This window comes from Cimex lectularius, unplaced genomic scaffold (assembly GCF_000648675.2).
Source record: "Cimex lectularius strain Harlan isolate CLEC.00 unplaced genomic scaffold, Clec_2.1 scaffold21, whole genome shotgun sequence".
Lineage (NCBI taxonomy): Eukaryota > Metazoa > Arthropoda > Insecta > Hemiptera > Cimicidae > Cimex > Cimex lectularius.
The window spans coordinates 2,956,313-2,967,353 of NW_019392671.1; the positions used below are offsets into that span (position 1 = coordinate 2,956,313).

Genomic DNA, 11,041 nt, shown 5'->3' on the forward strand with positions numbered 1-11,041 from the left:
ACATAACCATCTTTTCCCCTCACCTCATAATTTAAGCTGACAGCCTGAACTCTTTTAACCTGAGCTCACATAATCTTCACCCATATAACCTTCGCTTCATAATCTAAGTTCACAGGGCCTGCACTCATTTAATCTCTGCTAATATAAAATTTGCTTCTATAACGTATTAACATAATCTGGCCTCGTATAACCTGCACTCACATAACTTCATAATTTAAGCTCTGCGCTTTCATAAGTTTCGAATCTCAACTTTTCGATGACACGTAGCCTGCACTAATGTAACGTACTTTTCCAAAACCCGCACTTCTTAATGTTAGATAACCTGCACATAATTTTCACTAGCATATCCTTTGCTTCTATACCCTGCTCATATATCTTGATTTTCTTTCCCATAATCTGATCGCACTTAACTTGCACTCACTTCACTTGCGCCACGTAATCTGAGATCTCATAACTTGTACTAACTAAACCTCCGCACCGAGCTCATATAACCTGCGCATACATGTATGCCCGCATTTCTCCCATATCACGCGCACCATAAAACAGAAACTTTCTTTTAAATAGAACGGAGAAAAGGTAAGAAGGTTTGAAATGATATATTTTGCTGGCTGGGACGTGTACGTCTTTGACCCTGACTAAGTCGGAGTTCACAGCATTGGCATCCCATAGGTCATGATTTGGCTGTCTTCGACTCGGAAACGAACTGCAGGTCTTTCCTCCTCGGTACAGGCGGCCTGTCTTCCACCTTCTCGGCGTATACGCCCTCGTCCTTCGGTGGTATGATGAGGTACATCAACGCTAGAGAGTAGTTGAGGTCGCCCGTGCTGCTGAAGACAACGCTCCCGTCGACAACGTAGTCCTCGTACGCCATCTCGTAACCGACCTTGCCGCCCAGTTTGAAAAACATGTTCTGGGATATGAACGATGGGAAGACGCCCGCGGCCACCTCGATCCTGAAGCCGCGGCACATGCCGAAGACGCACCTCATGAGAGACTTGCCAATCCCTTGGGAAAACCGTAAAAACGAAAGAAATAAAAAACATAAAAAACAAATGTCATCTTACCTCTCCTCCTGTAGTCTCTGTGGACGACCACCATGTATATTTTGTAGTACTTCTTCTTGCACAACGACTGAAAGACGTCAAACTTCTTCGAAATAAAGTGCTTCAGCGTCTGCACCTTCCTCAGAGGTTCTGTCTTGTATATCTAACACACAAAAAGAAAACATAGTTTACCCAACAAAAAGTGAACATTTCGGTGTTAGGAAATGTTTTTAGTATAACAACAATTTAATATTCTAGGGTGTCATAGTTAAAAAGGTTGATGTCCGGTTTCTTCAGATTCTCCTCGATTTCCTGATGGTGTTCTAAGTTTTACAAGCGGTGCGGAAATAAAACAATGCTAGTTTTAATTTAGGAAGACCTAAGCAGGACATATGTTTTAGTCATTACGGTCATTCCATATGGAACTTTTTGGTCTTTTTTCAAGTTTTCCAAGTTGTTTTTGTCACGGTTTAGTTTGAAGCTTTTTGGTGGTTTCTTGCTTTTGACGTACCAGGTCTTCGTCGTAAAATACGGTCACCGGGCTCCACTTCTTTTTCGGCTTCGGTATCAAATCGTGAGGCCTTTGGAAAGTGTACACTCTCTTGACTTTGTTCGTGTCCGACGTGATGGACGCATTGTCTTTCCGTGACGAATGTTTCTTTTTACCGGCTTTCGGGCCGTGTTTCCCTTTCGTAGATTGGCGCCTGATGGATTTCTTTGCAGATTGACGCCTGATTGATTTCTTCGAGGACTGGCGTCTGATGGATTTCTTGGAAGATTGTCGCCTGATTGATTTTTTAGACGACGGCCTCCTAATGGACTTTTTCGATCCTGGACGGTCAGCGGCTTTAGCGGTCGACATGCGCTTTTCAGTAGGAGGCGGCGACATGTATTCGAATTCGGGCTAATTTTTTATAAACGAAACAAGAATTAACTGACAAATTTGTATTGTGTGGGTTGTTTTGTTAATGCCTTACCGACACACGTGCGAACTCCCGGTTCATCTCTTTCTTGATGTAGACCCTGCCGATGAGAGCTCCGACGGCTTTCTTCTCGCCCTCTTCAACTGCTACCATGCTGCAAGTGTCGCGTATCCAGACGTTGCAGAGTGAGAGGAACTCGTCCATGGACGCCTCGTCCTGGGACATCTTGACAGACGTGAAGGTTGGCTCGTCCGGGACGTAGTGCCGCTGGAAACGCCCACGGTTAACATCAACACAACACCCGTTTTAAACCAAGCCACCTTGACCAGGTCGATCACTTCCTCGTAGTAGGACTGGTGGAGGTCCTCGATACGGACGCCGAAAGGGAGACGGCACCAGACGATCGGCTTCTTCGCCTTTTCCATGAACGCGTTCGCCTGGCTGTCCATTAGGGCGTCCTCCATGCCGACGTCGTTCTGTTCCTGCTGGATCATGATCAAAGAAAACAACAAAAACACACAACAAAAAATAAAAAAAATTAAGATCGAAAAAAGAGATTTTGAAATTTGCCTACTACAAACTACTATTGTGGACTAGAATAATACAATAAAACATATGATAGTTCCAACGAAAAGTTTATTTGTAGTTTGTAAGGTATGAACATTAAGGCACAGTTTCATAAAAAAACGTTTTGGTTTCATAGATGAAAAATAGTTCAAATGCTGACAGTTCAGCCATTGGATGTCAGCCACAAGCTGTTGTTTAAATGGATAAGAATGAGTTTATTTTAGTTTGTTGTTATTCAAAGTCACTATTGATCATGAATATACACTGAATTTCGGCAGAAATTTTAATAATATGGGCTTGGACTAAGCCGATGTACGGCTTGACTTCTCTTTCATCCATGAGCTGTTGGGTAATCGAGTGCAAAATGTATTTATTTTGTTTTCTTCTTATCCGCGGCTTAGTTGCTGACAGAATTATTCTGAATTTAAGAAGAAAATTTAAAAGAAATGTCCTTAATCTTAGTCATGGTTTTGATCTGATGAACTTTCCACATACAAGCTGTTATGTAAAAGTCTTAATAGGATTTTTGTACTTCAGTGGGACTGCTGCTGATACGTGTGTGCTTAATTTTGGATCGCAGGTGAGCATGCAAATTTATACAGATTGGACAAGTATAAAGTAACTGTCGCGAATAAGGTGTTTGAATTGAATCAGATATAAAGGTCATGGTGTTCTTTTATTAAATACAATTCAAACAAGAATATGTCAACATGTTTTATGATTTCCTTTTAAATATATCCGTTTAAAGCAATTTGCCCCCCCCCCTCCCGTCGAGGTTCATGGTATGCTATCAATTTTCACATTTGGTCGAAAAAGGTCACATGTTTTTGTTGTTTTAGTTTGCCGAGTTTGCCGTTCCGATCCGTTATAAATAGCTAAGTGAAAAACTCGATTACAATAAATTTGAAGCCATGGACGAGCAGGACGAGGGCCTTGAGAAGGCGATCATGGACACGGAGACAGTGGCTTTCATGGCGCGGATGAAGAAGCCGGTCGTCTGGTGCCGTCTACCATTCGGGGTCAGGATCGAGGAGTTGGAAACGTCATACTACGAGGAAGTGGTCGACTTGGTCAAGGTGCCTTGGTTTAAAACAGGTATTGTGTTGATGCTAACCGGGGGAGTTTCCAGCGGCACTACATCCCGGACGAGCCGACCTTCAGGTCCGTCAAGATGTCCCAGGACCAGGCGTCTATGGACGAGTTTCTCTCACTCTGCAACGTGTGGATACGTGACACTTGCAGTCTGGTAGCAGTCGAAGAAGGCGAGAAGAAAGCCGTCGGCGCTCTCATAGGCAGGGTATGCGTCTTGAAAGATATGAACTTCGAGTACTCTCTCATTGAAGTAAGGCTTATGATTTATTACAACGTGCAGTCATACTAATCTTTGAAAAAAAAACCTTAGGAAGAGCTGGTGTACGCGCCCCCGACCGAGACCTACCACGTGTCGAGCATCGTGCTGAAAAAGGGAAGGATGTCCAAATCGCCAGTCCACAAGAAGCGATCGTCGTCGAAGAAGACAAAGAGGAGGCAGACTTCCGGCGTCAACGGGCCTCGCGTTAAAACCGGCGGTAAGAAGAAGAAAGGTTCCAACAGCAGGGACAATTCCATGCCCTTCGACCCTCCGGTCAGGAGGGTGAACAGGTTCGAACGGCCCCACGATATGATACCCATGCCGAAGAAAAAATGGGCCCCTGTGACTGTCTTTTACGACGAAGATATGGTACGGTATGGTCTTGGGGGTCTTCTAAGTCTAAAAATCATTTGGTTTCTCATTATTAAAAAATTCACAAATAAAAACAACCAAAATGTCATAGAGGATGACAGAACTGATTTACCCTTTGACCTCTGCATGTCCAATACCTTAAAAACCACTAACAGGCTTATTGTAGACAACTTAAAAAATATTAAACAAGGAAGAAAATGAAGAACTCGAAGAAAACATCGCCATGATAATAAATAATGATTTAGCTAATTGAAAGACCAATTTGATAGTCCATAATTCCATAGAAATGATTTCTTTAAAAAATATTCTTTTCACAAAATATTTATTTGTTTTTGTGGTAGATGTATAAGACAGAACCTCTGAGGACGGTGCAGACGACGAAGCACTTTATTTCGAAGAAGTTTGACATCTTCAAGTCGTTGTCCAAGAACAAGTACTACAAAATATACATGGTGGTCGTTCACAGAGACTACAGGAGAAAAGGTGGGAAAGGAATCTTTCTTTAGATTTTGTCTTTTTCTTCTACTTTTCTTCGGTTTTTCTTTAGGGATTGGCAAGGCCCTTCTGAAGTGTCTGTTCTGCATGTGCCGTGGCTACAGGATCGAGGTGGCCGCCGGCATCTACCCGTCGTTCATATCCCAGAACATGTCCTTCAAACTGGGCGGAAGGATCGGCTATGAGATGGCGTACGAGGACTACGCTCCGTTCGCCGGGGTTCCGGAGCCGGACTCCTCCCTCGCACTCATGTACCACTTGATACCGGCGTACGAGAACGGCAAGTACGTCGAAAAGGCGAGGGAACGGCAGCCAGTGTTGAGAAGGAAGCACCCTCAGTGAACACGTGCCCGTCGAAAACTGACGGGCTTCGATCCAAGACGTCCCTGTGGACTTGCACCTTCGTATGTTGGACGCGCAGAAGTGACAGACATCTCAGCCAACAAAATATATCGTGATTTCACATTCTTCTCTAGTTTTCTTCTATCAAAACCTAAGCCAGACACAAAAAACCGAAAAATTTGTTGCATAAAATTAATAAAACATATGGACATCCCTATAACAAAAAAGTTGATGTAAAAAAATCAGCCTACAATACAGTACTTAAAACAATTCCTCCAATATGCCATAAATGAGAACAAATCATTAATAATCCTAACATGATTCGTTTTCATTTCAGTTTCTAAGTGAAAAGTTTGGATTAGGCTATTACTGCTAAATATTCGGATGATATTCAGCATAAATCTACCATCAAACACAAGTCAAAATTAATCATCTCAAGAGTCGTTTACGAAACAGCTCCTGGCCTGAATGTTCACTAGATTAAAGCTTTGTGTTAGTCTAAGGTTATTTCTATTATGCTTTCTTCTGAAATTAAGCATAATTCTGTCATAAACTAAGTCATGCGTAAGCACAAGTTAAAATTAATCATCTCAAGGGGCGTTTACAAAACAGCTCCTCGCTGGAAAGTTCGTCATATTAAAGCGTTGCGTTGGTATGAGGGTATTTCTGTTATGCTTTCTTCTGAAATTAAGCAGAATTTTATCATCAACTAAGTCATGAATAAGCACAAGTCAAAATTAATCATCTCAAGAGTCGTTTACATAACAGCTCGTGGCTGCAAAGTTCACTAGATGCAAGCATTGTGTTGGTCTAAGTTATTCCTACTAAACTTTCTTCCGAAATAAACCATAATTCTGTCATCAGCTAAGTCGTGAATAAGCACAAGTTGAAATTGATCATCCCAAGACCCGTTTAAATATCAGCTCCTGGCCTGAAAGTTAAAGATTAAGATTAAAATGTTGCTTTGTTCTAAGGTTATTGCTATACATCTTTCTTCGGAAATTGTCATAAACTAAGCCCCGTATGGGAAGAAACCAAAAGAAGTATGTTTTTCACTCATTTACACAACAGCTGCTGGGAAAGTTGATAGTAGTACTCTATCATTATAAAAAGTTGTTATTTCAGGTGAAATTCAACTTAGATTTGTCAGCACTGACCGACCTTCGAATTAAGACAATCCAAAATATGTCGATATTTTATTTATTTAGGTAACACCTCGTTGAAAGCACGTATGGCTTTATTGAATATTATGTACAAAGTTTTAAAAAAAGTTAAAACTGAAAGATAGCTGATATGTTTTGTGAAATGTCGTCCATCGACATGGACGGATCTTCGACGGTGGGCGAGACGATCGAGATCGAAGTCCCGGGCGGAAAGGTGTACTCGAGTGGGTTTTGGCTGCTTGCAGCCTGCGGCGTGAACTCCTCTTGGAAGCTCTTCGGCCCTCCTTCTTCCCAGACGTACGGAGACGTGAAAGTCTAGAAAAAGAAGAACGGAGAAGAAGGAAGATTTTTATTTCTAACTGACTTACCGATTTAACACCAATGCGTTCCTTTATCGAGGTGAAGCCGGATTGTAAAATCTATAAAAATAAATCGGTGTTCAATTAAAAAAATAAATAAATAAATAATAATAATAAGCATAGGCGAATGGACGAAGTACCGTCATCTTCATTGGGACTTTCCTGACTGTCAGTGTCACGCCCGACCGTGCCAGGGCCGCCTTTTCTTCAGAAAAGTCATCCGTCCGCCTGTAAAAGGTTTATCCATTAAAAGAAACAGTGGTTTGAAGTTCATTTAAAATGGACCTGTATGGTTGTGGCTGGACTTGAAGTAAACTGGCGTTCTTCATCGTAACCATAAGCTTGGCAAACTCGACTACAGCACTGTTCAACCTGAGCGCTTCAGTAGGAAAAAGATTAAGTCGAAGTTAGGCCGTGCTTAAAAATTAAAGTACCTGAGATCTTTCTCAACTTGGCGACTTTAGCCTTGTACTCTAGCAAATCGAAGCGGCACTTTTTGATCAGGATCTTGAGAGAAGCGCGTTCCGCCCTCTTGGCTGAGATGGATCTGTATGCCTTCAGCGACTCGTAGCCGGTCCGGTGGGCCTCGATTGTCCGCCTGTACCTGTCCAGAATGCCGTTTCTCTCTGACACGACTCGGCTGAAATTTTCCTGAACCGACCTGATCCCACGTTCCAAAGTTGATTTCAGGTTGGCCAACATCGATTTCGTCTGCTGCAGCCTTCAACGCGCAGAAAAACATCAATCTCGAAGTCGTTCTTTTTTTCTACTTGAAAAGTATACCCTTGGACTGTTTTAAGTAGTTTCCCTTCCTTAGATTTGCCGTCGGACAGGTCCTCCTCTATCCTGGCAAGGTCCGACTGCTCCCTCCTAATCTCATCTTCTATCCTTCCTACCTCGTCTTTTTTCCCGGCGATTTTCGCCTTCAGGTTGTACATCCTGTTGTCCAACAAGACGTTTGAAACGCTTAACCTGTTGAGAAGCTCCAAGCTGTCCGACATCCCTAAAAAAATATTGTATGGGTGAAGAGAACGACTATCTGGAAGATTGAGAATATGACATAGTTGAACTAGAGTATGCTTGATGTGGCGAAAGTGCCTTGGCATATACCGGCATATGGTTGAACCTGAGTAAGCAGGACGAGATGACTGTGCCTTGACATAAATTCAAATTGGTCCTGGTATAGTTGGACCAGAAGAGGTTGGATGAGATGTAAGTGCCTTGGCATAAAGTCATATGGGTTCTGGTATATTTGGACCAGAGGAAGTTGAATGAGATGTAAGCCCCTTGGAATAAAGGCCTTCTTTGTACGGTTGAACAAGAGGAAGCTGGATGAGATGTAAATCCTTTGGCATATAGTCAAATGTGTCGAAGTATGATTGAACCAAAGTACTCTGAACCTGACAAGCTGAGCAGGAAAGATAAGACAACCTGACGTTGGCTGATGCCATGCCAGTCAAGATGGTCTTATGTTTGTATTGGTTTTGTTGGTTTGTAGAGATATGGAATGTAAACATGATTAATAGGTAGGCAAGTTTCTTAAAGGTTAGATTATGTGGTCTGATGTGTTTTAGCATGCTGGTATGAGTATGCCGATTGGGTTTTATCGGTATGTGGAGAATATGTAATGTAAATTTTAATTAACCGCATGGGGCGGGCTGTATCGTTTTTAAAGGTCAGGATTTGATGGAGGTTGAATCATATGGTATGACGTGTCTTAGTTTCTTGTATGAATATGCAGGGTGAGTTTATTGGTATGTATAGAATATGTGATTTCAATTTCCATGAACAGTTCATAGGCTGACTGTCACCTTTCTCAAGCTTAAAGTATTATGGATGGTGGAGAATGGCATATGGCCTGATTAGTCTAAGTATGCTGGTATGAGTATGCGGAATGGTTTTGCTGGTATGTGAAATATATGGTTTGCAAATTTGATAAACAATTATGGCGCTGATTGTCATATTCTCAAGGCCAGATTATGTTGGATGCAGCATGACACATGATGATGTGACTCGGTGGGGGATATAGAGTAAATTTTGATGAACAACCATGGGGGGATGTAACGTTTGTGTGATGGATGTTGGAATATGGCGAATAGTACGATGCGTCTAAGTATGTTGGTATGAGTATGCCAAGTTGGTATGGTGGGAGAAGAATATGGTGTGTAAATTGGTAAAGAGTCACGGTGTAGAAGGGTGTTGACAAGGAAGAGAAGCAGAAGGATGGCAATATGCTTATGGATATTGTCTAGAGGTCTATTTAAATATGATTTAAATTGAATGTGAGACGGTTCCAAAATTCGTAATAGGCGAACAGATGAAATTAATAAAAAAATTTTAAAAAAATCCCTCGAGATCACATGGTACAAAATCAATTTCTGGCTCCAAATTGTAAAAAAAACAAGTAAGTCACAAAAAAATTGGCCAAATTCATAGTGGAATATCTTTACCGATATTCAATGGAGGGGGGCGGGTTGACAGTTCAGAGCCACATGGCCGACGGTCAGGACTTCGCGGTGAAGCGTAAGTCCCCGAACCACGGCATGCTTAGGAGACGAAATACGTATGTCTTTTCTCCCGCAGACCCTGAGCCAGGCGAGGACGGCGAGAAGTCGCTGAAGGCTGAGATACTACAGCTCAAGAACATACTCGCGACCTTGACTATGAAGTACAAGATAGCCGAGGACTCGAGGAAGGTGATGACCCGACGCAACTCCATCCTCTTCGACGACAACCAATTCCTTCAGGACAAGTAAATGTGTTTTTTTAAATTATTATTATTTTTTTTATTGTGGTTCTTTTTGTTGCGTTAAGGCTCTTGGATCTAGAAGGCAGGAGGATCTTGGCAGAAAAGGAGACATACGATATGAGCCTTCAGGTCAAAAAACTCGAAGAGGCGCTCAAGATGTTCATGAACGAGGGGAAAGAAGGCGTCAAGAAGGTCATGAGATGCGAGACCCTCAACGCCTCCACGTCCTCCACGGATCTCATATCTACCGACGACTTCTGCTCCAAGTGCGGCTCCAAGAAAGAGATCATCTGCGAAGTCAAGAATTCAGAGAGCATCATCATCTCTGGGTAAGGACTTTGGCTAAAACGATCCAATTCTTTATAATAACTCCTGACTTTCTTCAAGGGAAGAAATACACAGGATCGACGAGGACATGATGGAGCTCAAAGGCGCACTGCAAAAGAGGGAGGAGGCGTGCACGAGGATATGGGAGAGGGAGAGGGCTAACAGGAATAAGATACTCAAGCTGAACCAGGAAATACAGAACCTTAGGAACCTCAACTCGTGGAAGGCGAACGAGCTCGACTTCAGGACAAGGGAGCTCAAGGTGAAAGAGATGGAACTGAACGACGCTAAGAAGGAGATACTACGGCTACAGAACAAGCCGCAGCCTGTCAAATCGTAAGTCGAATCTTTTTACGTTTCAACAATCGACTCTTATTAAATCCTTGTCAAGGCAAAATAGCGGCATGGCGACGAGAGTGAAGGCGACGCCGAAGAAGAAGGACCCGGTCGCTAACCCGCCTATGCGCTTCCGACAATTCGGACCGGCTCAAAGACAGCAAACTGTCGGGATCGGTAAAATCGGAACGACCAACTCGCAGAAAAAATTTGTGAACGTCAATTAAAGACTTTTTTTAAGAGAGAAAGACACTGCCTTTGTCCTTTAATAGAGTTAAGCCATGAACCAACAACTACTGACCTTACTACACCAACATCCATACTACTTAACGTTCAAACAACACAATAAAAAGCACAATACACACACACACATAAGCAACAACAAAGTATTGAACATGCAACAAAACCCAGAAACTACCTACTCAACGTTTGACCATGCACACCTCGACTAGCACCACTGGGCGGTACAGGCATAAAAACACCACACGCAAGGTAAAGCTAAAAATAAGAAAACTATACAAACGTCAGATATATAATATATAAAAAACACATACTTTTTAACAAAAAGACAGTCCAGGAGTACCGCCTTCTTCAGGTTCGTCGATGCTCTTCGTGGATCCGCTTCCAGCATCCACAAAACAGAAAAAACAATTTTGGACAGAAATTTTTTATTTATTTTTTAAATATTACTGGTAACCTTCTGAACGCATGAACACAAGACACAGCTGGTTCTTCCCCCGTCGGCAAGACAAAACCAACGCGGGAAATTTGAATTTTCACTCCCACAAGTTTCCTTTTGGCAGGCAAAGTTTTTGGCGCTTTATAGTTTTTTGAACAGTCATAGGTCGTGATGTGCCTAAAACAACCTGCCTTCACGCGGAAGAGCTTCAGTGATTGGTGGACATCGCAGAACTTGGACGTATGACAAGATTTCAACACGCAGGAAGAGCTTTAAGCTTTAAAACGTCGATCAGGTCACACCTGTAAACACCATACAGCTAACAAAAAACCCAA

At 42.4% G+C, this 11,041-nt stretch overlaps 4 protein-coding genes across 9 annotated transcripts; 2 read left to right on the forward strand and 2 right to left on the reverse strand.

Moving 5' to 3' along the window:
- Window positions 1–581: 581 nt before the first annotated feature.
- LOC106670796 lies at window positions 582–2,581 on the reverse strand. The gene is made up of 5 exons (XM_014401391.2): window positions 2,287–2,581; window positions 2,021–2,233; window positions 1,555–1,947; window positions 1,065–1,206; window positions 582–1,005 (listed from the first exon to the last, which is right to left on the reverse strand). Exons 1-5 carry the CDS (start codon window positions 2,458–2,460, stop codon window positions 671–673), a joined length of 1,257 nt encoding a protein of 418 aa, XP_014256877.1. The 5' UTR covers window positions 2,461–2,581; the 3' UTR covers window positions 582–670.
- Window positions 2,582–2,810: 229 nt separating this feature from the next.
- On the forward strand, window positions 2,811–5,219 carry LOC106670797. 2 transcript variants are annotated; one of them, XM_014401392.2, is made up of 6 exons: window positions 2,811–3,113; window positions 3,373–3,609; window positions 3,663–3,875; window positions 3,936–4,253; window positions 4,598–4,739; window positions 4,804–5,219. In XM_014401392.2, the coding sequence occupies exons 2-6, from the start codon at window positions 3,445–3,447 to the stop codon at window positions 5,091–5,093; spliced, it is 1,128 nt and encodes a 375-aa protein (XP_014256878.1). In that variant the 5' UTR covers window positions 2,811–3,113; window positions 3,373–3,444; the 3' UTR covers window positions 5,094–5,219. The 2 variants fall into 2 exon arrangements, with proteins under 2 accessions (XP_014256878.1, XP_014256879.1); XM_014401393.2 differs by lacking the exon at window positions 2,811–3,113 and adding an exon at window positions 3,128–3,315.
- Window positions 5,220–6,277: 1,058 nt separating this feature from the next.
- On the reverse strand, window positions 6,278–10,725 carry LOC106670844. Of its 3 annotated transcripts, XM_014401491.2 has the most exons (8): window positions 10,582–10,620; window positions 10,450–10,525; window positions 7,399–7,618; window positions 7,050–7,336; window positions 6,901–6,994; window positions 6,756–6,843; window positions 6,625–6,675; window positions 6,307–6,571 (listed from the first exon to the last, which is right to left on the reverse strand). In XM_014401491.2, exons 2-8 carry the CDS (start codon window positions 10,499–10,501, stop codon window positions 6,365–6,367), a joined length of 999 nt encoding a protein of 332 aa, XP_014256977.1. In that variant the 5' UTR covers window positions 10,502–10,525; window positions 10,582–10,620; the 3' UTR covers window positions 6,307–6,364. The 3 variants fall into 3 exon arrangements, with proteins under 3 accessions (XP_014256975.1, XP_014256977.1, XP_014256979.1); XM_014401489.1 differs by lacking the exons at window positions 10,450–10,525; window positions 10,582–10,620 and adding an exon at window positions 7,726–8,802 and having other exon boundaries at window positions 6,278–6,571; XM_014401493.2 differs by lacking the exon at window positions 10,450–10,525 and having other exon boundaries at window positions 10,582–10,725.
- Window positions 8,951–10,277, forward strand: LOC106670845. Of its 3 annotated transcripts, XM_014401495.2 has the most exons (5): window positions 8,951–9,138; window positions 9,199–9,367; window positions 9,430–9,693; window positions 9,752–10,027; window positions 10,083–10,265. In XM_014401495.2, exons 1-5 carry the CDS (start codon window positions 9,075–9,077, stop codon window positions 10,252–10,254), a joined length of 945 nt encoding a protein of 314 aa, XP_014256981.1. In that variant the 5' UTR covers window positions 8,951–9,074; the 3' UTR covers window positions 10,255–10,265. The 3 variants fall into 3 exon arrangements, with proteins under 3 accessions (XP_014256981.1, XP_024081085.1, XP_014256980.1); XM_024225317.1 differs by having other exon boundaries at window positions 8,951–9,367; window positions 10,092–10,277; XM_014401494.2 differs by having other exon boundaries at window positions 8,953–9,367; window positions 10,083–10,277.
- Window positions 10,726–11,041: the final 316 nt, after the last annotated feature.